Here is a 26,406-nt window from a genome sequence, read left to right on the forward strand (position 1 = left end):
AGTCCAGGGAAATGAAACACTACCTAGCCCCAATGGGGTTTGGCGTAGTGGGATGGGGCCTAGGCTGCTAGGCAGGCAGTCTAGGTTCAAATCTCATGGGTGTCACCCCTTTCGCAAGGCCAAGTGTGGCGACTCTCTAGGGGCAAAGGGTAAGCCCACTAAGTTTTACGCTGCCAGGACAATAATCGTAAGTTAGGCCAGCACGGCTAGGTCTCTTCCTGGAGGCGGTTTCTCTGTGTAAATAAAAAAAATGGAACATTACCTTAAAAATGCCACACAAAAAGTATCATGAACCTTTAACTCCATAGAGTTGGATATAAAATTCAGATGTTAAACAGGGGAAAAGGGAAAAAGAGAAAAGTAGAGACTGCATCCACTAGATATTGATTTACTTGTAAGTTGCTTTGAGCTACAAAGTAGAGGCAGAAGCTTTACTATGTCCCATAGTCCATCATCCCACTGTACAACTTTGCTAAAAAGCACAAGTTACCAAGTAGAGCCAAGAATAAGAATTTCTTGACTAAAACCTTCTTCCTAAGAATCTATATGGCTAACTGAACAGCAATACAAACAGAAAGAGTTGGAGTGTTGGACAATAAGAAGTTCTGGAATAACAGTTCCTCCAAACCTTATGCTGCTAACTGAAAAGCAATTGCAATACCAAATGAGCTATTAGCTTATTACTGATGCTCCTTGTTGGAGTTATTCTTAACTCATGAGGGAGCACATGCACATACCAATTATACCTTCTACACACACACACGGGGGTGATGTTTCAGGCTTGCACAGCCTTGGCTATGCCAAAGGCAGCAGCAGATGCTATGGTCCCAATTAGTGTAGTCTCAAAGGCACTCTTGATGGGCTTATTCCCCGTGAACCGCCCCTTTATGTATCCCAAGAAGAACAAGGCAATGAGGGTGACCGCCGCCGATGTCATAACGGCTTTTGAAGCCACAGGAATAAACATGTAAGGGACGAGAGGAACCAGACCACCTGCTATGTAAGACACTGCAATTGTCACCGCACTCTGCACTGCTCTCCTTGGCTCTGGCTTCTCAAGACCGAGCTCAAACCTGCATTTTGTTTTCTTTTGTCGTCACAAATTTCCGTTGTATCAAAGTAAAAGCCATGCAATTACTATAGAAGACTTGAATTTAAGTTGCTGATGGTCAAGTTAGAGCTAATCTTGGATGCAAAATAAGAGTTCAGATTATTTGAAGACACTCATTCAAGCAAGTTTTTATGGGCGAACAGGGCTAGAAACTTTCTTTCTTTTATTTCTTCCTCGAGCTGAAACCAGCATGCATGTACAATTATGAATGTTACACAAACCAAAGACAAAAATCATGCAAATTTCATATTACCAAAAGATAAAAAAAGAAGGATGATTGCATGCTTACTTCATCATGAAATCCAGCCATGCTTGAGGCTTTCGGCAAAGAGCATTCACCACAGGACCATACTCATCAGGTTCGAGCCCATATTGAGACAAAATCTCTGCAACCTCAGCAGCCTCTGCAACAATTGACATAGCTTATAAGCCACATGGGAAGAAAGATAAAAGTGGCAAATTGGGTATAGAAGCACTTTGTGGTCTCAGTCCAAAAGAAACATTGCATAGACCTGATTCAGGGAGGTCTATGATTTCATCTTGCTCTCTCTTCAGTTCACGGTTGTAATGATCTGCTTCGCTTTTTGCAGCAAGGAATCTACAAAAGATGATGAGCAAATCAGAGACAATTTCTGCTGCTTTGCAGTTTGTTTAGTGCTCGTGGTTTCAAGAACCATTGGTCAGACCATCGGCAGTGTAGGACTTGTCCTCAAAACACCTTGTGAGAGTTGGATTTTCTTCAGAGATATCGTGATTGCAAATCACAATCACAGCATTTTTTCAAGTGTTTACAAACATGAGAAGGTGCAAATTGTGATTGTGATTCTCACTTGGGCATGTTTGCTTTGGTCACAGGTGAAAAAGTAAAAGCTGTGAACTTTCACAAGATTCATGGGAAAAACATCACAGCTACCAATCACAATCACTTGTACTTTTTCATGTTTCACTAACATTGAGAAAGTATGACGATTGTGATTTACAATCACAGGGCACCCAACTCCTCTCTTGAAACTTGAGAAAGTTGGTCACAATTAGATTGAACCCATGACCAACTTTCTCAAGTAATGATGGCTAATCCCACCTGTGACCAAAGCAAACGTGGGTAGTACTTAATTATGAAAAGTTTGGTCATGGACTTGTGCTGCCTTTAAACGTGGCAAAGACCATTATCAAGCTTGTTTTATCAATGGAAGTTCGAAGTCACCTAAGCATTTTGCTTTCATTATATGCTTCAAAATATTTTTCTATTGAAATGAACAAAGAGTTTTTCTGATTTGACGGTTTTATTTAGATAAAATCTGACAAGCAAGCATTTTGGCCCTCGCTTATTAAGATACAAGATGGGGTGTCAACTCAAAGACACCAAGAACCACTTTCCTCTTTATAGAGAAAAGCAAAAAGTTGAGTTAATTTTTCTCCCATCTATTTGTCTTCTAAAGCAAGGACCACCATTGTTAGGTTGCTTTGACTCCTGGGGATCTGTGGTGACAATTTTTGTCGTAAAGTAGATCTCAAATACTTTTTTTTTAATATACATGTGACACAGATAAATGGTTAAACACACAGCCGTGCTGAAGTTGGACATGCAAGGTTCCATCACTAGCCTGGTAACTGAGATCCGTGATCAAACCAAGTAGCTTGCAAGCTACTCTACCCAATCACTGGATACCACCAATTCAGTTATTAGAACAGACAGAGGAGTGGTGTTGCGACGCGTCACATCCTTTTACCGGGAAGATACTGGGTCGAGTACTGGATCTGCTATCTGTTAGCTTATTTGATGCAAACTGCCTCGAAGCATTGTGGAAGTCATCAGTTTTAGCTTGATTATCCCTAAACCCAATGCGAGCTTCTTCTTTTTTGCTTTGACATGATCTCCCGTCATGATTAAATAAAATACGAAGCTCTTGGGATTCGCAACTTGGTTGGAGCAAGAAACAGAAAGTTGGAAGCTTAAAAACAAAATCCCCTTAGATCTGTCAGTGTATATATGTGTATGTATGTATGAGCGCCCATGTGTGCATGATATGGTCGATAGTGATCAAAAGGGTAAATTCTTGATCACCACATTAAAACACAAAAGTTGAAACCAATGATATTGCATGCTTCTACAGTAACATCCCATAGAAAGTGTCCGCATGTTGAGAAGCACGGTTGATTGGAAAAAAATTATGATGGTGATGGGATTGGTATCTATTACCCTCCTAGGCCCATGGAGATGGCGCCGGCGGCCACCTCGGCCAGGCCAGCGGTCAGCACGATAGAAGAGGAAGCGTTGGCCCCGGAGAGACCGGCGGCGAGGGCGAATGGGACGGTGAGCCCGTCGGAGACGCCAATTATGACGTCCCTCATCACCTCCCCCGACGTGAAGTGATTCTCGATGTGGCCCTGCGGGATCAGCTTCTCTCTCGCCTCGCTGCCGCTGCCGCTGCCGCTGCCGCTGCCATCTTCCTCGTCGCCTCCCTTTCCTTGCGACCTCACCGCCATCGCTACCAACAGCACAACACAGAGAGAAGGAGAGAAAGAGAGATTCCTTCGTGAGTCAGAGAGAAGAGAATAGAATAATGATAGTCCAATAGAGAATAAGAGAACTGAGGAAGAAGACAAAAGGAAAGATGGGAGGCCGTCTGAATTTTGCACTCTTGTCCTTTATTAACAATAAATGCTTAAACTAAAGGCAATCAGTTTACAAAAAAAACTGTGCATTTGAACGCTGTAATCTTTGAAGAGATCCACGGACATGAGGGATAGCAGCGCTTTGCTTTCCCTGCCATGAGATCACTGTCCTGAGAGAGTAAAACTCAGTGAGCTTACCCTTTGTCTCCAGGGGGTGACGTATGTGGGATAAAGGCATGGGTCTCACCCTTTGATCAAACCCTCAGTCAAATAGATGATTTTAGCGGACTTCGGCTATAGCATTCAAGATTCAATTTTCACAAGTGATATCTAGTTGCTTATGCCAATGCCCAGCATAAGCCCTGAGAGCGAGGCCCCCCTAGCTAGGAGAGCAGGTTGTATGTTCCCCCCGGAACACCGGGGGCGGGGGTTCGAGGGTCTGAATGAGCCCCACGTTGGCGCTCATTCGGCCCTTCGGGTGTGTACGGTGGAATATTGCGGGTCCCAAGATATTCCTCCATACACGAAAGCCGAATGAGCGCCAATGTGGTGCTCATTCGGACCCGAACACGCGAAACATTCGTGTGTGTGGGGGGGGCATACAACCTGCCCCCCTAGCCTATGAGATAGGCATCAACAACAACAACTACGCCTTCATCCCAAAACAATTGGGGTCGGCGATATGAACCAACAAAGAAAATCATTCTTGGTCTTCCACATGAATCATTTTCCTTCATTCATTTCTATCGAATGTCATGTCCTCGGTGAGGTTCAAAGCATTCATATCCTTTCCTATCACCTCCATCCATGTCTTCCTAGGCTTACCCTGACCTCTTTTAACTAATATATTTTCTCATTTCTCCTTCATTCTAATTGGAGCATCATTCGGCCTTCGTCGAATATGTCCAAACCACCGTAAACGATTCTCTCTTATCTTATTTTCAATGAGTGCAATGCCTACCTTTTTACGTATCTTCTCGTTCCGAATCTTATCTTTTATTGTATTTCCACACATCCATCTCAGCATACGCATCTCAGCTACACTCATGTTTTGAATATGATGTCTCTTGACAGACCAACATATCCTATGAGATCTCCATCATAAGGATAAAATGAGAGGAGATCAGGTGATCTGTCAAATCACTTTAAGACATCTTCATCATCCATTGCTTCATCCCACAAGGACTTCATTGTCCTTGTGTACATTGAGGATGCCAAATCACTTGATCTGCTCTCAGCCAAGACCCTCTCAATCCATGAATTCAAGTTTAGTGAAAACAGTCGGATTAGAGATCCATGGATCCTTAATTCGAAAATCTCGGGTCGGGTCCGAGGGATTCAAAGGCACGATTTATGCATTATCTCCGGTCAATTTGATAAGATAACAAGAAGCAATCAAGGAGCAGGCGTTACTATTATAATTCAACCCTGTAATCTAAACTTTGTAATCTTGCAAAGCTTATAAATTATAATAATGCAATACGGTTGGTTTTGTCAAAGCCGTTTTGTTGCTTTCGTGTTTGATATTTTATTGGCACAATTATTTTGCCGTCGTGGAAAGTGGTAGCAGGGCGCGTGGTAGGCGCGTGTCCTCATGCTCAAGCTAACCACGTGGTAAACGGATTCTCGTGGGCCCGCTTTCTAGGGACCAATAATGGAGAAAGGATACCAATGGGAACTCCCCTTGTCTGGTAGGAGCAGCAAGTGCACGTCACCTTGTGATGGAACCTCGCAAGTTCAAATCCCAATGGTATCATTGTATAACTGGTAGGCGGTCTGCGAACCCAGCTTGCCTTTCAAAAAAAAAGTAATGAAGAAAGGAAGCCTAAAAAGCAGTAAAAATTGGATGGGAAACCCAATGTTCAGTACTGGTGTAGGCCCTGAATCGTTTGGCCAAAGATTCAGGTGAATCGGACGAAACCGATTCTCAAGTGAATCATTCTGAATAGGCTAAAAAATAATTAAAAAAGATTTTGTGTCAATCAGAATGTAACACGTGTTAAGCTATTAAAATAATATTAAAAATTAATTTTAAGTATTTTTTATATTTATTAAAAAATAGCCAATTCAGGTTAGTATCGTATCAATTTTCTCCCGATCGATACTGGCAACATTGGGGGAAACCACGAATTCACTTTTCCCATGAAAAATTGGAAAGACAACATGATTTCACTTCATGAAAAAATAGAAAGACCATAAATCAGGGAATTCTTTTGATTCAAAGTCCGCCACAGACAACTAGGGCTGTCAATAGGTCTGGTGTGTATCAGGTACTCGACCTGACTCGAACCCGAGTTTCTGGGTTTGGGCATGAAAAGTGCTGACCCAAATAATATTCGGTTCTATACCAACCCGACCTGAACAACATGCAGGCTGGGTTTGGGATATGATTTGTGCCAGGTAGCCGACCCAACCTGTATTTTTTTTTTTGTCCGGCATGTACCCCATCTGATCAGTGTTTATTTTTATGTATTTTTAGTAAGAGTGAACTTATGAAGTTATACAGATCCGGGTTTGGGGTTTCATTTTCGTGACCCGACAAAACTCGAACCTGAACCCAAAGCGGATAATTTGTTATTTGGGCGGGTTTTGTTTTTCCATGGAAACTTTGGCAGGTTCACAATGAGCTCACCTTTGGGGACCAGCAGAAAACTGAACCTAGCATTATCAAAAGTGCTTTGGATGCAGCCTGAGAGCAAGTCCTAGGGCGACTTCATCGAGTGAAATGACCCAATTGCCTGAAAGTAGTACCCACTACCATCTGGACCATGGGGAGCCTCCTAATCCAGTACGTGGATCGTTCCATTCTTTGTAGGAAAGAGACCCTATTTCCTATAAAAGGGAGCCTCTTTCATAAGAAAGAGGACGAAACAAATGCCCTTAGAGATCATGATGGATGGCTCCTTTCAAAGCTGACTGGGCAGGAGACCCAGCAGTCTACCACGAGATATGTGTTTACAGTTGATGGTGGAGCTATTATAATTAAGGTGCAGTAAACGGCTTCATGTTTTGCTGTCGATTAGGGGTAGAGCCAGGAATCTGAACTAGGGTGGGCACAAACACTAGCACTGGGAAACAAGCTGAACAACTTGCCATTTGACTTGACTTAGAAATTGAGCTTAGTGAGCCAAGCTATATTAGCTAGCTCATTTAGGTAAATGAGCCGAGCACGAACATGGCGAGTTCGATTGTCTCGACCCGTATAGGTCATTTTACATATTATATATTTATATATTATATATTATATACATAAAATATATATTATATATTTGTGTACATACATATATTTTATATATTATCAAGCTTTAAAAAATACTTTAAAAAAAAATAGAAGATGAATCAGCTGGTGATTAGCTTGCAAAGAGCAGGGGTGTAGCCTTAACAAGTCAAGCTCCAACAGTCCAAGTTCTGCTCGTTTACCAGCCCTAGCAATCCCCTCCATTGGAGGGATTTTTGGGTTGAGAGAGAGAGAGCGAGTCGGGTAGGGAAGGGGGCACATAAAAGATCAGGGTGCACACTGCCACTCCTGCTGGCCAGCCCGCGGTGGTTATGCATCAGATTTATCAATTTCAATGATTTAGGATTCACACTCACAAAATGCATGGGCACGGTCAGTGATATGCCTTGGAATGCAATGGGAATAAGCATCCTGTGTTTATTGGAACTGTGAATTTAGTATAGCCGTGGCACACAATTTTTGGGATATTAACAAACTGGTAGGTGTCTACCTAACCCCAGCTTGCCTACAAAACACAAACAATATTTTTATTTAAATAAACATCACGAATTTATCGCAATAATTACTTTTTTTTTGTTTTAATCAGGAACACATCAACAACCATCATTTTCCATTCTAAATTTCTAAAATATTTTGTTAAAAATAAAAATAAATTTTAATGAAAGCTTGTTGAAGCACCGCCCCGCCCATAGTAACAATTTTTCTTTAGCTAATGAGGCCAAATCAAAATCATAAATTTAATAGCCTACCATAGCTTGTCATTATCTCAAAGGTTGCCTAATTAATCATGCAAGTGTTTATCGTGTTTGAAAAATACAAAGTGCTACTACATAAGTAACACACTGTTTTTTTGAAAAAACAGAATGCAAGCGTCCAAAGAAATTACAACTCCATTCTGAAAACAAACGATATGTCACTGCCCCCCAAAGGGGGTTAGCTTAGTGGGGTAGGGCCTTGACTGCTAGACGGGCAGTCAAGGTTAGATTCCCATGGGCATCACTACTCTGCGCAAGCCAATGCGTAGCATAGGCCCTGGGGGCAGGGGTCCTAGCCTTGGAGTTTTATGTAGCCGGCAGGATGACCGTAGGTATGGCAGGCTGATCCAATGCGACCAGGTCTTCGTGCCGGGTACGATTTTTTCGGGTTATAAATTTAAAAAAAATGATATGTCACTAGAGAAAAAAACATATAAAAACACTTTTTAACCACCACTATCTCTGCTTCTGCTTTTGTATAATTTAATATAAGTATTAAATATTGTTATTCATATTTATATATGCATGCATGTACTTTTTATGTATATTTAGTATATATATATATAATATATTTTTAAATTATATTTTGTATTTTTTCTTTTTTATTTCTTTTATTATTTTGTTTTGTGGCTGTTGAATTAGCCCTTTTGTTCTCCCTTTTTTCTCTATCATGTGTGTATTTAAATGGGTCCTCAAACCATTATTATGTATGCTTTTGTAAGTATTTTTCAATAATAAAATATATATTTGTTATGTTGCTTTCTTGTTCTTTGTCTTAGTGTATTTGTATTGCCCTTTGTAAGGTGTGTCTTATTGGCTTATTGCCCTTTAGTATTCTTTCACTGTAATTAGATTTCATGGCATCAGAGCCTTGAGCTCTTTTATTTTATTGTGTAATCTTGTATGATGCATTGTCTCTTGTTGGTGGTTGCAGATTTAAGTTCATGTTCCATTGTTAGTGATCATTCTCTATCATGACCGAGTAAGATCTACTACCCTGATTTTCTTTAAACTCAATGACTCCAATTATCTAATATAGGAAATTGTCATGAATAACCATATCAAAGGAAAAAAATTATTAGAATACATGAGCAGGACCACCATGGAACCACAACTAAAGCTCAATAAACAAGAAAGAGACAAAAAGAAAAAGTATTGCAAGAATATCAAAATAAAATGGAGGATTGACAGACGACTAATGTTAAAATCCTATCATGGTTTATGAATAACATGAAGTTTAAGATTACCACAAGCATCATCAAATTCAAGAAAGCTTGTGATGCGTGGATCTTTTTTTTAAAGTCTTGTGATGCGCGGGTCTTAATCAAATGCATGTTCATTCAAAAGGGTATGACTTGTCAATAATATCATCAAGACAAAGTTCATGCTACCAAGCAAGGAAATAGAAGTGTGAGAGACTATTATGATTTTTAGTCAATTGAGATAAGACAAACAAATTGAAAAGAAGAACCTTTTCTCTTTTCTATTTGGACTTAAGCCTGAGTTAGAGCAAGTTAGCTCTTTTGTTCTTTATAGGAGCATTGTGCCCCTAAGTAATGAGGCACTTGCCAGAGTGTGTTACTTGGTATGATCAAAACAAGTGAACAAGTTCTTGTCATTTTAAGACTTAGCAATAATGTGAAGACATATATGTATCCTCATTTTGAAAAATGATAAAATAAAAATGGAGAAAGATCATTTGCTTGCAACGACAGAGTGTCTCAAGCTCAAGTAACAGGTGACCTCGATGAGTGAAGACTCTTCCAAAAGAAAGGAAACAAGCAAGAAAGAGACAACCTCAATGATTTGTCAATTTCTCAATTAGCGGAGACAACAATACCTGAGGACCACTACATCTTGATACGTTATCTTGGATCTTAGATTTGGGTGCCTCATTCTATATGACACTGCATGAGTCTCTTCTACATGATTGTTGCACCAATTCATATTTTTCAAGTATTTTTATTGCCGATAGTAACTCTTTAAATGCCAAAAGTATTAAAAACTTAAAGGATTTTACAAAAGATTTTAAATTTTTTTTGTCTCAAATGTTACCAAAATAAAATTTAAATATTTTTTAATTTCTAAAATATTGAATTATAGGTGTGAGGTCACCTTCTCATCTAAGTATTGTCAGGTGTAGGATCTCAAGTGAGTGAAGCTGATTGGGCAGTGTCATAGAAGAGAAAATCTCTATTATATGAATTTTCTTTATCTACTAAAAGACTCTTTTTTATAACTATGCTCAAGAACAAATCTTATTTTTTGGCATAGAAGATTAGGACACCCAAGTATATCAAAATTGTCACTTTGTTTTTTTTTTCAAAAAAATATTATACAAAGAAAAACTTTGTTTGTAATTATTGTATACTTGAAAAAATGAAAATGCTTCATTTTGATACTAAAACTTTTTGAATTGGTGCATTGGGATGTATGGGAACCAACTCCAGTTATGTCAAAAGGGGGTTATCTTATTATATTACTTTTATAGATGATTATAATAGATATACTTGGATTTATTTTCTTAGATTCAAATACATAGTTTTTTACATGTTTTAAAGAATTTCATAATTTAATTAAAAATGAATTCAAAACCAACATCAAAACTTTTCACTTTTATTTAGAGAGAATTTTTATTTAATGATTTTTAAAATTATTTAAAGAGTCATGGGATTTTACATGAAAAATCTTGCCCAAGAACACCTCAATAAAATAAAATTACAAAAAAAAACCCATGAAATATTATTGAAACTACTAGAACTTTACTTATTTCAAATGATGTTTATAAGAATTTTTGAGTCGAAGCCTCTCTCACTACGATATATTTGATAAATAAAATGCTTTCATCAACTTTGGAAAACAATTCTTTTATAAAAAACTTCTTAAAATTAGTTTGAATTTGAAAATATTAAGAGTGTTCGGATGCAAGTGTTTTGTGCTTATTAAAAAACATAACAAACTTTCTCCCAAAGCTACACAGTGTGTACTTGTTGGATATGTCAATAACAAAAAAAGATATAGATGTTATGAGTTGAAAAATAACAAACTCTATGTTTCTAGAAATATTACATTTCTCAAAAATAAAAAATGATTTGATGCTAAGGAATCTAACTAAAAACTTGAGCATGCCTTCTTATTTTATTTTTTGCCCAAAAATAATGATGAGAAAATTGTTTATTGTAATTCTAATGAGATTAATAATGGTGATGATAATTATGTTTAAAATTCATGAATCAAATAATGATATTGAATCTACTCATGAATTTCAATATTACTCTCCACATAATGGTGAGAATCCTCTATGTGCTTTTGATAAATATAGCTAATCTCATGAGATAGAATTTCCCAATCTTAGGAGATTTGAGTGCATCTCTAGGCCCTAATAGGTTTGTTTTTTATGAGTCCTTTTCACCTAATTGTAGAACTTACCTCATCTCTATTAACTCATATCATGAATCCCCAATCTATATTGAAGTCAAGGACACAAAAGAGTGGGTGAAAGCTATGAACTTACAATTAAACGCTCTCCATAAAGCTAAGACATAAGAAATTTATAATTTACCTAAAAAAAGATTATAAGATATAGGTGAGTATTTAAAGTTAAAACCAAAAGTGGCAAATCATTAGAAAGATATAAAGTTAGACTAATTGTCAAAGGCTATTCTCAAGAATACAATATAATTTCTAAAAAAATATTTGCCCATGCTACTCGTATGGCGAGTGTTAAGACCTTCATTTTTTGTTTTGAAAGGCAAGTTGGGGTTAAGCAGACCCCTTACCAGTTGCATATCTATACCATTGGGTTTTGAACCAGCAACATCCCAATACAAGGTGATGTGCACTAGTTGTTGCTACCGGAAAATCAGAACCCCCGTTGGTCAGTGTTAGGACCTCCATTATGGTAGCCTTTATTAGGAACAAACTTATATATCAATTAAATGTTAAAAATATCTTTCTAAATGAAGATTTAAATAAAGATATATATATATATATATATATAGATATAGATCCTCCTCTTGATTTGAATGTCGAGAAGGATATGATTATCGTCTTAAAAAAACTTCATATGAGCATAAACATGCTCCAAAGACATGGTATGATAGGTTCAATAAAACTATATTGAATTTTAACTATATTGACATTGTTCTTTTTTTAAAATCTACAGGTTTCATTATTATCATATTGCTCTTATTCGTAGATTATATGATCATCACTAAAAGTGATAAGAAAGACATTGAACAAATTAAATCTATGCTTAAAGAAACTTTTGATATGACCTCGATTATTTGAGATATTTTTTAGGTATTGTAGCTGTTTACTCGTCAAGAAGGTATATTTTGCATCAAATGAAGTTTTGAGCTGATATTGTTGGTCGTTTGGGAATTATGAAAGATAAAAGTGTGAACACACCAGAAGTAATTAATGCCAAGATAAGAGTTGAAGATGAAACCCTGTCAAATGACCCAACACCATACCAACAGCTTATTGGTTCCTTAACCTACTTGTTATTACTCAACATCAATTTACATGAGTGTGGTGTTGAGAATAGTCATATATATAATACCATTTTCAAAAGATTTTTTTATCCTCTACTCCTCCTTTAAATCTTATTGGTTATACTGATTTAGATTGAAGAGAACATTTGAATAACTGACACTCAACCATTGGCCTTTATGTGTTCCTATGTAATTTTCTTATATCTTGACAATATAAAAAGCAACAAAATGTATCATTGCCCTCTACACCGAGTATAGGGATACTGTTATTGCTACAATTGAGATCATTTGATTGCGGACTCTTCCTAAAGATATAGAGTTAGAAGTTTTAGAACCATCAAAGTTATATTATGATAACAAGAATACCATATATATCTTCAATAATCATACATTTCACAATCAAACGAAGCTTGTAGAGAGGGATTGCTACTACTTTCGGGAGAAGTACTTGAAAAGAACTATTGAGTTATGTTCCGTCAGAGTATCAAATCAGAGATTTTTTTCACCAAAGCCCTACCTTTACCGTGATTTATTTTCCTTAGCAAAAATTCAATGATCTCACCGTAAGTTGGAGAGGAAGTGTTATATATATATAACATGTTTATTATATTTAAAATTGTATTTTCTGTAATTTTTGCTTTTTAATATCCTTTTTTTGTTTTATGACCGTTGAACTAGCAGTTAGGTGTGCCTAACGGACTAGTCCAATAGCCGTAGATGCTTCGAACGGCTAGTGCGTTCTCAGTTTTTCCTCTATCATGTGTGTGTATGGTTTTGTAAGCATTTTTTATCAATAAAATATACATTTTTATGTTGCCCTTTTTTTTTTGGCCTTAATGCATTTGCATTTGCATTTGCGTTTGAGTTGCCCTTAGTGGTGTGTGTTACTGGCTTATAGCCCTCTTGTATTCCTTTATTGTTATTTGATTACATCTTGCTCGTAAGAATGCGATGGACACTTTTAATTTCTTACAAGAATTTGACCACCATGTTGCCTTCTTCAACTTAGAGACTATGATTCAACGATGGATTTGAAACCAGTAAACCTGTGTATCAGAGCATTCAAATCAAAATATACATAAACAAATTCTCTCTTTTGGTATGCAAATAAATTAGCATCTGTGAAATCAAGCCATTTCTTGACACTGAAATATACAGTATTCTCCAAATTTCTGTCACAGACCCAATTTACTCCCCAGGTCTCAGGCTGTCTACAACAGTTCATGAGGCTTGGCTACTCTGCCACATTTATGAGGAACAGCAAAAGACAAACTGAGACCAGAAATCCCTGGACAAGGACCACTGCAAATTGTGCACTTCTCAGAGTGAGACCGTGTCCCGGTAGATGATATTGTGTTATGATCTCTTGATTCAAAATGGAAAAGCCTGATTCCAAGAAACAGACTAATACAAGATTCTCTAGTCACGTTTGAGGGATTTTACTAAAGCTGCTTTGGCTGCAAATATTACTATATATGAAGTGATAGTCAATGCAATCCCTGAGAAAAGGATCAATTGATCATATGTGTGGCTCTGTGCCTCGTAAACACGAAGGCCTATGGTATTCCAGTAACTCTCTGTCCAAACTGGATCTACCTCTCCCAGCGGATCCTCACCATTTGCAGAAACCATGGACCACCCAGATTCATATTTCAAACGAGTTGAGTACGCTGGAACGTACCTGAAATTATCAGAACCATAAAACATCAAAACTGCCACAACAATACAAGTTCGAACCTTAAGAAATAAGCAATACTAGAAAATGTCTTAATTAATGAATGATAAAATCAGACAACCGTATATTTGATGATAACTGTGAATGACATCTTGCTACTTTAAGTGTCTTAAAGTACCATTTATCAATAGACGTGTCAGAGCACAGGCATCACAATTGGATTAAATGGTATGACGACTTTTCATAAAAAGTGCAGCTTTTGCAAACAGCAGTTGGTTTGTAGCTTATATTACCCTACCATTTCTAATACAAACAATTACATGAAGGCTAAGCTATTAAACACTGTAGCAAATCATACAGCTCTTGAGAACATGGCCAAATTACAAAATCATGAACACCTATGATACATATACGAGCATTGCTGTTGGATGAGTACAAAGTGCCCAACACATCAAGCTATGAAAAATTAGATACACAGACATGATATATATATATATATCATGTCTGTGTATCTAGTCACTAGAATATGAGAACTAAAAACAAGGGCATTTCCAGCACTTTTTTTTGCAAATCCAACCATGTGGATGTGTGCTTGGCACGGTGAATTTGCTAGGAATCATTGGATTGTGTATTTTTCATGAAAAAATGTGATTTTTGAATGTTTGAATATTTATGAAGTTTATGAGCCATTGATTTTAAAGCCTTAAAAAAATCTGGTTTATGCATCAAAATCGGACGATTCAAGAGTGGGTTCTTATAAAACCAAGCATGCAGATCACATCTGTATGGTTAGTATCAAGAGAAAGGAACAAAAAATCCATGAAAATTGCGGTTCACACATTAGTTCTTATATTTTCAGTTCTCATATTTTAGTGATTATATATATATATATATATATATATATATATATATATATATATATATATATATATAAAAGTTTATGAACCTTCCTTTTATAGTCAAAGAGGAGAAATAGGAGAGGGAAAAGGTGTGCCAAGGGAAGAAAAGAGGCTAGATAATAAAAGAGAGAGAAGGCTGCCAATCCTCATCGAGGAATGAGCAAACCCCTTGTCATGACATGATGTATGAGAGAGAGAGAGGGATGGGGAAAGACACACTGTATGATGAAAAATTACTAGACTCTTTAAAAATAAAGGGTAATTTACGTATAGGTGCCTAATGTATGAGAAAATTATGTGTAATCATCTTTCCAGAAAATGCCCAGATAGCTGCCTGTGTTAGTTTCCATGCAACTAACTTAGTTAAGTCTTCAACCTTGCCAGTTAAGTACGTAAAATGACAGTTTTGACCTTTTCTTCCTTTAAATTACTGCCAAATGGAAAAATGTTCTTCCAACTTTACTCTGTTCTCTCTCTTTAAATCTCTCACCTTCTTCCCTCGTTCTACAATCTCACCCTCTCTTCTCTATGAAATCTGAAAGTAAAACTCACGTAACCTTCCCCAATTAGAGTCTGCAGCAGCCATAAAAAAAACAGCAATCTCCACTCAATAAGAGTTGGAATGCTTTAACCAAGAGGTAAAGCCAGAAAAGGGATATAGACTCAGATTAGGTCAAGAAGATGCATATTTTCCAACTTCTACCGAAACTAAAATGCGAAAAAGAATACCCTGAAATCGAACAGAGTTGCTGGCCATCCATGAGGTGCTGGCCATCTTCACCTTCTGAATCTAGGGACGTCTGCCACTCACCATTCAACAAATAAAGGTGTCTGCCACTCACCATTCAACAAATAAAGAGAAATGAAGGGACAGAACAAAAAAGTGTATTGACAGAGAATACAGAGGTCACCGTCCATGAGGTGCTGGCCATCTTCACCTTCTGAATCTAGAGACTCACCCTCTCAATCTAGAGACTCAGATCTATTGGTAGGCCTAGGTTGCATCTTCTTCCTCTTATTTCCTCTTAATTCCTCTTCCACCTTCAGTCTATAGAAAGCATGGTTTAAGAAAATATTTCGATGGGAATAAAAACAGAAAAGGGTAAATTTGTATTTTCCTATCGAATTTGATGTCCCCTTTCAACAGAAAGTAACCCAATTGATTATATGAACATTTCCTGAAAAAATGAGGTGCTTATATTAACCTTTTGAAAGGTAAAGCAGTTAAACCTAATCTCCTTATAGGTCAGGCGTCTATACATAAATTACCCAAAAATAAAAGACTACTCAGTGAAGTCAATGTTTAAGAACACAAAAAATAATTTATAAAGTATCAAGCACTTCTTTATTTTTTGAAGTGTTTAATATGCCACACATGAGTGTCTAGCATGACCATCAGCAATGGACAATTTGAAATCCAAAACTAGTTGTTCTGAAGCTACGTTAAGGAGTGTCGGTGTTTGGTCGGTGTTGGACATGGATGCATTTGGACCTCTACGAGTGTCTAGGTAACATAAATGAACATAGTGCATATTTGTGCAATGTGCAAGTTTAACATAAATGAACATAGAGCATATTTGTGCAATGTGCAAGTTCTAACAAAAATGACATCCCAAAAGACCCCAACTTCATCAGATCACACACACACACACACACACACACACACACACACACACACACACACACACACACTAATGGAGTAACACATGCCTGAAAGGGGGGCAAATCAAATGAAAAATGCATGTGGCCTAATACAGAGTCAAGGGGCACACGAGCATCATACATATTCTATCATGCACTTGTTTTGGGAATTGTGCACCACAACACCAGATTCATGATTCATGTACCACACAAATACAAACATGCATGGGTACACATAAATATCAATCAAGTGATAAGATCAGCAAAGATTTTATAGGGAGAACTTCAAAACAAGTGGTATTCTCATAAAAACCTATGGAAATTTTATATAAAAAAAAACTAAATTTCAAATCTTCTTGAGAAAAAAAGTGAGATTTTTCTCTTTTTTTCATTTTTCAATTTACCATAAAGTTGAAGCAGATAGAGCCCTGGAACTTGCTCAGATAGGAATGCCAAAAAAACAAAAAGCAGAAATGAAGGCCAAGCATCTCAGATTTTATTTTATCATCGAGTTTCAACAATAATATAGACATGTACATATGATAAGATACATGTACAACAGCAGCATACCTTGGTGTGGATGCCAAACAAACACCCTTCCCTGTTTCTGCAGCCACACACACTTCATTTGGATTTGTGCAATCCCGTGAGCATGATGAATTGCTACTAACTATGAGGTTAGAGGTTCTATCAGCCAAAAAATTCCAAATAAATCGAGAAGTATCACCCACACTCTCCAAAGATGGCACAGCAGAGGGAGAACCGAGAAAAACACCAACATAATGATTTGGGCAAACTTCAGTTGGAGCTATGAAATTTCTCATTAGACTACAGGAAAACCCTGGCTCACAGGTCAAAAGGCAAGCAACTAATTCCTCAACCAATGATGTATTAACATTTATGGTACTTAGCACGGAGCTGCTAAAGACTGATCCATTGCTAGCAAGGATATATAGTGCACGAGCAACCACAGCAGCGGCAGAAACTATTGATGAAGTGTTGATATTTGCTGCACAATAGGCAAACAATTAATTTTCAGCACTCAAAAGTAAATAGGTGCCGAAAGCCTCAAAGATAGTGAATCCAACATGTATCTGAATATACAAAAGCTTACAAGGACCATCTGAGTGACTATAATAGTTGTTGTTGGAGAAGACACTGTCAAATTCTTCTAGAACAACCCCAGCAATTGAAGAATTCTGCCATGAAGATAAAACAATGTTATTGACATCTAGTTGCACAAAAAACACAAAACCACTGATAAGATTTAAATCAGCAAAAAGGACCGCAAATGAAAAACATATCATAGATTAGAGCTAACCCACTAATTAAGTTAATCAACAATATGTTAATGAGAGTCGGATCATTTGATCCTCCAAAAGGAGGGACTTAGAAAGAGGTGCAAGACCAATATACCAAATATTCATTGTGAATTGCTTCATAAAAAGTTTCTGTGCTCCCACCATGAATATCATTTTTGAAATTTTGATGGATTTAGTACAGAACCTTCAGAAGTGTGCAGAAGGTTGGCCTGTACAGGGAAAGGTTCTTAGAAAGAAGGTCTTTATGCTCACCTGTGCAGGAAGAGGGAACCAGATATCGAGAGAAGAGGCTGTGAAAGAAAAGACGTCAAATAAAGAAATCAGCGTATTGCTTTTCGTATTAGGTTTATTTAATACACAATTTTAGGGTACAAAAATACCCTCTGACAACAAGCTCAATAACAACACTATCAACATTCGGATCTTGACCCGGTCCAATACAAGAGTCGGGTATGGTCCTGCACAGACTCGACTTGGGTCCAAGACCCAATAACGACTTCTTTTCAGCCTCCCTCAAGTTGTGCATGGTCCTTGTGTTAGAAAGTGAGTTGGAATACATTGAGTTCAATAATGAACCCATACTTATGCACGTGAAGTGCAAATACACCCATTAAAGGGAAACAACACAAGCACGTAATGTGCTAACCCATAAAACCCATAAAAAGGGGAAAATATGACATAAAGTCATAAGTTGCATATCATTGAAGAAACAATGGACAAGGGGTAAAAACCCCATTACAATGGAGCATAAGCTCCCTCAAGAAGTAAAAAATACAAAGGGGGAGACCCCTATTTATAACACAAGAAAGGAGCCACCTAGGGGGCTCCCAAAGGAGTCGTTGGGAGCCCCCAACGGTCACCTCCCAAAGGAGTCGTTGGGAGCCCCCAATGGTCACATTTGTGACCGTTGGGGGCTCCCCAACTACTCTTTGGGGAGCCACCCTAGGTTGCGCAAACCACGAAAAAAGGAAAAAATAAAAAATAAAATAAAAGATAAAATTACAAACATATTCCAAATGGAATATGCGTAAAACTGGAAATGTCTAAACTACCCCTATGCCTATAAATAGAGAAATATTATATATATATATATATATATATATATATAATTAGGATAATACATATGCATATATACCATATATGAATATGTATTATACTTTATATATATAAACTATATATAATATTACAAATGTTGAATGATACATTTTAACACCCCCCCTCAAGCTTTGCGTGGGGGAACGAAAAGGTTGATGACGGCAAGAAGAAGAATCTCAAAGCTTCAAGAGCCTTCAGAACGAATGTCATTGTAAATATCTTCCTCCAATGTCTTTATCGATGAGCACCTTCTATCCAAGGGACTTCCTTTTCTCTTATCTTCAAGATCCTGAGAAAAGAAAACAACAAAGAACAAGTAAAAAATACCTTTGCACTTTACTCAAAAAGGAACATTCCTAACAAGGTGCAAAATTTATGTATAATATGATAGTTACTTTAGCATGAAACGAAAAATTTAGAAAACCAAAATTTCTAAATCATACATTATGTTAAAACAAAAATGAGCGGAAGCAGATTATGCAAAAATAAATTGCAAGAATGCATAATGCATTCATAAGGTCCAACATTGGACAAATATAACCCCATAATGAGGAATAACAAAATGATCCACGAAGGGATACCACAAGAAGCCTACGAAGAGGCATAAAATACATATGCTTTATTGAATGAGAGCCCAAAAAAGGTCATAAAGAGCATATGCATATACTTATCATTAAATGAATTAATACTCAAAGAACTCATTAATGATCATGCTTCAAACATGTAATGAAGTATCAAACAAGAGAAACGAAGTCTCCAAGCATACTTTAGGTAAAATAAACCCAAGAGTTCACAAGGTTTTAAAATCATTTATGAAAGTCACACTTAATTGACAAAAAAAAACATATTTTACATATAAGGGTGGCAAAAACCATAAGCACTTAATATATAGATTAAATGCTAAGAAATCAACTTAATATGCATATCAAAAAGATGATTCACTTGAAAAACAGAAGTCATGAATGAAATTTTGCAAATTTCAATAATAGTTCATCCATTACAAACAACTTCCTCATTAGTTCTCCAAAAACCCATAAATCAAGTGTATAAGCTACTAGATCAAAAATATAAAGTCATTGAAGGCCAAAGACACACACAAAGGTGTGTAAAAGAACCTCTTGTCTACATATAATAATACTTGACATAAGTGCATCTACGACAAGAACAAGAGCATACATGTCAACATGGACTAAAAAGTATCTCTTGTCTACGTAAAAATACCCTTAAAACCAAGTATGTTCAGCTACTAGAACAAGAGTAATAAGCCAACCATGGGCTAACACATAATACATCTCTTGTCTACATATGATGGCACTTGAAATGAGTGAAATAAGTCAATCATGGGCATACATCTAAGCGACTAGAACAAGGACACAAACGCCAACATAGGCTAAAAATCACACACCATGGTGTGAATCAACGTGCCTTGTCTACATATAAAAACACTCAAGACAAGTGTGTTCAGCTACTAGACCAAGAGAGCAAAAGCCAACAAAGGGCTAAAAACACACGAAGGTGTAATAAGATTCTTGTCTACATATGATGACACTTAGATAATGGGCATAAAAGGAAAAAACTTTTGAGGCAACAAACTTGTAATGAAAATAAACCTCGAATAAAACAATACTCCTTTTGAAATGAATTCTCATGCATGTAAAAAATATCTTCAACAAGATACTATAAAATAAAATTCTTGAGAACAAATGTGTGAACATACACACACCAAGAACACTTAGAATACTTGTGAAAAAACACAAGAACACAAAAACATAAATTTATTGCCATGTAAAAGTATCTCCAACAAGATACTACGATCAAGACCTTAATATTCTTGATAATAAACCCACCACGAATGCATAATAAGAATGCTTTAGAACACTTGTGCACAAAGAGCACAACACACGGAATCACAAATGTGCAAATGCACTCATAAGATTCTTAAACAAATAAAAGGTTGGGCTATAATCCCAAAACATCTTGATTTTAAAATATACCTTAAAACATTTAAGGTTTCAAACACCATATGTCCATCACATTTACATAGAAGCATCCATAATACCAATGGCCACAAGAGAAAAATGAGTGACACACTCATAATTAGAGATCAAATAACAAATCATTTTAGAGTCCCAAGGTGCCCATAACTCACCTCAACAACCATCTATAATATGGAAGGTGGACAACCTAAAATGATACAACACGAGGTGCCCATAACTCACCTCAACAAACATCTCTAATATAACAATAATAAGGCCATGCATATGATGCAATAAATAACATGTGATGGACAAACATAAATGCCACAAAAGGGCAATAAACACATAAGGAATCATTTTCCAAATAAAAGTTTTTTTTTTTTTACAAAGAGGACCGATTAACAAATTGAATCAAAGATCCAATATAATCCATCAAAACAATTTTGCATAAACACGAATTATGCTTAATCTTCAAAAGAAGTCTTGTACAAAAAAAGGCTTACTATGCAACATAACATGAAATATTTAAGCAACATCATGTGTATGAACCGATTTGGAACAAACAAGCCTTAACTATGAAAGACATAAGGTGCAATTAAACGGTGAAGATGGTGAAGTTCAAAAAATAACAAACTTAGGCCAATATAGGCATTCATAAAGATGGTGAAGTTCGAAAAACTTATGAAATCTACTATTGCAACTTAAAAATGATACTCATAAACAATCATGAAATCTTCATAAAAGAGTATATACTCACAAGAAAATTATAAGGACCGAAAGGCTCCTTAAGGAGAGTTTGAACAAAAAACATATACAACTCCCAAAGAAGGAGAAAACTCCATTAAAGTGGAAGAAATCCCAACAAAATAGATTCATTAACAAAACCTTATGATAAATAAGATTGTACTATGGCTTAAATAAAAAGTAAACATTTATTGAGGAAAAATTTAACACTCTTAAGTTTTATCAAAAAACATGACTTAATAGATTATTACCTACTCCTAATGAAATAAGTACACAATAAACATTAGTGAAGACCATAACTTTTGTAATGAAATATGCGGAAAAGCAAAAAAATGCATTAAGCACTTACAACATTCACTAATGAACAAACAAAAGGGCAAACACCAAAACCCACAAGAGACAATCACAACATAAAAATATAAATGTCTCTTATTGAAAAGAAAGAGAACTCTCTAAATGTTGAAAACATCCTTAAGAGTGTAAAGATGGAAAGAAAAACACCATATTCCATAAGACCATTTTAAAACTTAATTCAACCGGTATTTTAAAAAAAAACTTTCTTAATTAAATGTTGCTCATATAAAACGGACACATAATATGGAATTTTTCATATATGACAAACATTTTTCAAAAAACTACATTTCACAAGCATTTTAATCTTAACATACCTTTCTTTAAAGACTAAACATTCATATAAAGGTATTTTCATAAACAAGGTTAGGTTTAAAATGTAAATTCAAAGTTCCAATGGTCATAAATTTTTACCGACCCATTAAAGCAAGTTTTGAGCAATCATATATCTAATTTTTCGCCAAACAAGTTATCATTTAAAGTTTTTCAAAGAAAAACATACGAAAACGATTCAATGGAGTAGCAAGTAACTCAAAAAAGACATAATGACAAAAAGCACACATAAAGAAAAGAACATATTACATTCTTCATACAATACTCAAAGAAATAGAATGCATACCGAATAACTATAAGAAAGACAATAGAGAGAAACGAATACTTCACCATTTTTCTTTAACAAATTCTTGAATACCACGCTTCCCGGTGCACCAAAGAGCAACTCGATCTCAACCGAGCTCTGATACCATGTTAGAAAGTGAGTTGGAATACATTGAGTTCAATAATGAACCCATACTTATGCACGTGAAGTGCAAATACACCCATTAAAGGGAAACAACACAAGCACATAATGTGCTAACCCATAAAACCCATAAAAAGGGGAAAATATGACATAAAGTCATAAGTTGCATATCATTGAAGAAACAATGGACAAGGGGTAAAAAACCCATTACAATGGAGCATAAGCTCCCTCAAGAAGTAGAAAATACAAAGGGGGAGACCCCTATTTATAACACAAGAAAGGAGCCACCTAGGGGGCTCCCAAAGGAGTCGTTGGGAGCCCCCAACGGTCACATTTGTGACCGTTGGGGGCTCCCCAACGACTCTTTGGGGAGCCACCCTAGGTTGCGCAAACCACGAAAAAAGGAAAAAATAAAAAATAAAATAAAAGATAAAATTACAAACATATTCCAAATGGAATATGCGTAAAACTGGAAATGTCTAAACTACCCCTATGCCTATAAATAGAGAAATATATATTTTATATATATAATTAGGATAATACATATGCATATATACCATATATGAATATGTATTATACTTTATATATATAAAATATATATAATATTACAAATGTTGAATGATACATTTTAACACCTTGACCATGAACAACTTGTCTTTCAGAAACCAAAATTTGTCCTTTGTCAGCCCTTTGGTGAAAATATCCGCAACTTGCTTTTCAGTTCGCACAAACATAGGCTCAATCTCCTTTTCTTCAACCTTTTTCCTGACAAAATGTTGATCTATCTCAATATGATTTGCTCGACTATGATGAATGGGATTAAAGGACAGTTTGATGGCACTTTGATTATCACATAACAGCAGTGATCGAGCAATTGGTTCTCCCATCTCTGTTAGGAGATGTCTTATCCATGTAGCCTCAGCAGTGGCAGCAGCCATCGATCTGTATTCAGCTTCAGTACTCGACCTAGCAACCGCCTTTTGTTTTCTACTACTTCAAGAGACCATGTTCGATCCAATGAAGCTGCAATAACCAGATACTGACCGTCGTTCATCCGGATCACCCACCCAATCAGCATCAACATAAATAATGATTTCATGACCACCTGGATTTTCACTCTTCCTGTACACCAACCCATCACCAAATGTACCCTTCAGATAACGAAGTATTCGTTTAACTGCCTCCATGTGCGGTGTATGAGGTTCATGCATAAATTGAGATACCTGATTAACCGAATACACTATGTCGGGTCTAGTAAAAGTCAGGTATTGCAGCATGCCAACTATGCTACAATACCTAGCGGGATCTCCATATATATCCCCTTCTTTAGAACTCAATTTCTGATGGATGACACTTGGAGTGGCCAATGACTTACAATCTTTCATGCCTGCCCTACTAAGAATATTCATCGTGTATTTGTGTTGAGTAAGAGTGAGTGTATCACTCGTCTTATCAACTTCTACCCCAAGAAAGTATCTCAGCTCTCCCAGATCTTTCATTTTGAATCTCTGATTTAATAACTTCTTTACTTCCTCAATATGATTTTTGTAGTTCCCTGTGATAATGATATCATTTACATATATCAATAGAAGAGTGGTGACCTCTCGTTCATTGTGGATGAATAATGAATGATCTAGAAAAGACCAAGAGAATTCGTGCTTTTGTATTTCTAGTGAAAAACTCTCGAACCATGACCGAGAGGCTATGTCACAGGGATTCGGCTAGCAGGGTTACGTACCCGCGTCGACGCGACTCGACGCGGGTGCGGTCAACCCGATCCTGGGTGCGTTGACCGCACCCAGGATCATTTAGGTCCTTTTTTTTATTTTTAAAATTTGCCCTATGAAATGGGCTGCGAATTTTAAAAAAAAAAAAATTGCTGACAGCAGCTTTCTGTCAAGGCTGACAACTGTTGTCTGTCAGGGTTGCGAATTTTGTTTTTAAAAAAAATCTGCTGACAGCAGCTGTCTGTCCGCTGCTGACAGCAGCTGTCAGCAGAAGAACCTGGGGAAACAACGATTTTTTTTTTTAAAAAAGTCTGCTGACAGCAACTGGCTGTCTGTGCTGCTGACAGCAGCTGTCAGCAGAAAAACCTGAGGGGAAACAGCGACCCCCTTTATATATATATATATATATATATTACATTTTTGCCCCTGCCGCACCCCCGCACCCGGGTTTTTTGGAAGTGCCGAATCCCCGCACCCGCACACGCACCCATGTGACATAGCCGAGAGGCTTGTTTCAATCCATAGAGTGCTCTTTTTAGCTTGCATACATACTGATTGGCGTCTTGTTCTGCGTACCCAGTGGGTTGTTCCATATAGACTTCCTCTTTTAGATCCTCATGTAAAAAGGCATTTTTAATATCTAACTGGCTCAATGTCCATCCATGTTCAATGGCTAGACTCAACACAATACGAATGGTTTCCATCTTAACGACAGGACTGAAAGTTTCATCAAAGTCCTATCCTTGTTCTTGTGTGAATCCTTTGGCTACAAGTCTAGCTTTATACCTTTCAATACTCCCATCTGGTTTATACTTTATCTTGTACACCCACTTTGACCCAACAACATTTCTATTCAGTAGTCTAGGCACAACCTCCCATGTCCCACATTCATGTAAGGCTTCCATTTCTTCATTCATTGCTTCGATCCATCTCATAGAACGTGCAACTTGATAGAATGTGAGAGGCTCATCCTCTTTATTTATGGACGTTAGGAATAGTTGAAAATCCAATGAAAAATTTTTATAGCTTACCCACCTATCAAGCGAATGTCGAGTTCGGGAGGATCTTCTGATGTCCAACCTCTGTGGAGCGAGAGTAGAAGACCCGTATCTGTGCAAGGAATGGATGAGGTCTCTTTCTCTCGCCGGGTGTATACAACATCATTATACCTTACTGGCTCCAAGTTTTGTGTGGTAATCTCTTCTGGTTGAGATGCATTTTTTGATTCCTCACATATCTCCTTCTGATTGCAGTCTGCAGAACAATCTTCCTTAGCATTGGAGAAGAGTTCTGAATTTAACCATGGATAGTACACCTCAACACTGGGACTTGAGTTAGCAACATGAGGACTTGAATTAGCCGGCTGATCGTCAAAATTCATTTCGTCAAAAATGACATTTCTCGATATTTTGACACGTTTGCTCAATGGATCATAGCACCTATACCCCTTGTAGTCTTCAGCATATCCCACAAACCTGCACTTTGAGGCTTTGTCTTGAAACTTATGTCTCAATGAGCTGTCAATGTGAACATAGCAAACAGATCCAAACACACGTAATTCATGATAAATGGGTTGTATGCCAAATAGAGAAGAAAATGGTGACTTATTTTCAAAAATGGTCATGGGCAATCGATTTATCACATGGACTGTGGAGTGAAAAGTTTATGTCCATAGTGTAACAGGGAGATAACTCCCGTGCATCATGCTCATTGCACTCTCAACAATATGTCGATGTTTTCTCTCAGCAATCTCATTTTGTTGAGGTGTATGTGGGCAAGACATTCTTCTCTTTATCCCATTATGTTGAAGAAAACCAACAAAATCACTAGAAGAGAATTCACCTCCTCCATCACATTGGAAATTGAGAATGTTGGTAGAGAAATGGTTTTGGACAAAGGAGTAAAATTTTTGAAACAATCCAAAAACTTCTGATTTGTGCAATATCCAGGTATAGCGTGAATAACTATCAATGAAAATAAGATAATATTTACTACCAAAAAGAGAAGCAATTGGGGTAGGA

General features: G+C 36.8%; 2 protein-coding genes across 3 annotated transcripts in view; both read right to left on the reverse strand.

The window, feature by feature from the left end:
- Window positions 1-358: 358 nt before the first annotated feature.
- Window positions 359-3,616, reverse strand: LOC149812344 (vacuolar iron transporter 1-like). 2 transcript variants are annotated; one of them, XM_089993356.1, is made up of 5 exons: window positions 3,312-3,616; window positions 1,624-1,709; window positions 1,401-1,515; window positions 738-1,073; window positions 359-641 (listed from the first exon to the last, which is right to left on the reverse strand). In XM_089993356.1, the coding sequence occupies exons 1-4, from the start codon at window positions 3,596-3,598 to the stop codon at window positions 776-778; spliced, it is 786 nt and encodes a 261-aa protein (XP_089849482.1). In that variant the 5' UTR covers window positions 3,599-3,616; the 3' UTR covers window positions 359-641; window positions 738-775. The 2 variants fall into 2 exon arrangements, with proteins under 2 accessions (XP_089849482.1, XP_089849481.1); XM_089993355.1 differs by having other exon boundaries at window positions 359-1,073.
- A 9,630-nt stretch (window positions 3,617-13,246) lies between these two features.
- Window positions 13,247-26,406, reverse strand: part of LOC149812345 (nicastrin-like) — a 59,723-nt gene continuing 46,563 nt past the window's right edge. Inside the window, exons 14-16 of the mRNA XM_089992698.1 lie at window positions 17,546-17,630; window positions 17,002-17,440; window positions 13,247-13,897 (exon numbers count right to left, since the gene is read on the reverse strand). Coding sequence (XP_089848824.1) covers window positions 13,636-13,897; window positions 17,002-17,440; window positions 17,546-17,630 — 786 coding nt within the window. The 3' untranslated portion in view covers window positions 13,247-13,635. The remainder of the gene's footprint in view (window positions 13,898-17,001; window positions 17,441-17,545; window positions 17,631-26,406) is intronic.

Source organism: Nuphar pumila, chromosome 17 (assembly GCF_984573655.1).
Source record: "Nuphar pumila chromosome 17, dmNupPumi1.hap1.1, whole genome shotgun sequence".
Classification (NCBI taxonomy): domain Eukaryota; kingdom Viridiplantae; phylum Streptophyta; class Magnoliopsida; order Nymphaeales; family Nymphaeaceae; genus Nuphar; species Nuphar pumila.

Excerpts from the sequence above, each read along its gene's own strand:
- LOC149812344 (XM_089993356.1), bottom strand. The coding sequence starts at position 3,598 with ATGGCGGTGAGGTCGCAAGGAAAGGGAGGCGACGAGGAAGATGGCAGC. Across the intron at positions 1,516-1,623 it reads CATAGACCTCCCTGAATCAG|AGGCTGCTGAGGTTGCAGAG; the intron begins GTCTATGCAATG and ends CAATTGTTGCAG. Across the intron at positions 1,074-1,400 it reads TGGCTGGATTTCATGATGAA|GTTTGAGCTCGGTCTTGAGA; the intron begins GTAAGCATGCAA and ends AACAAAATGCAG.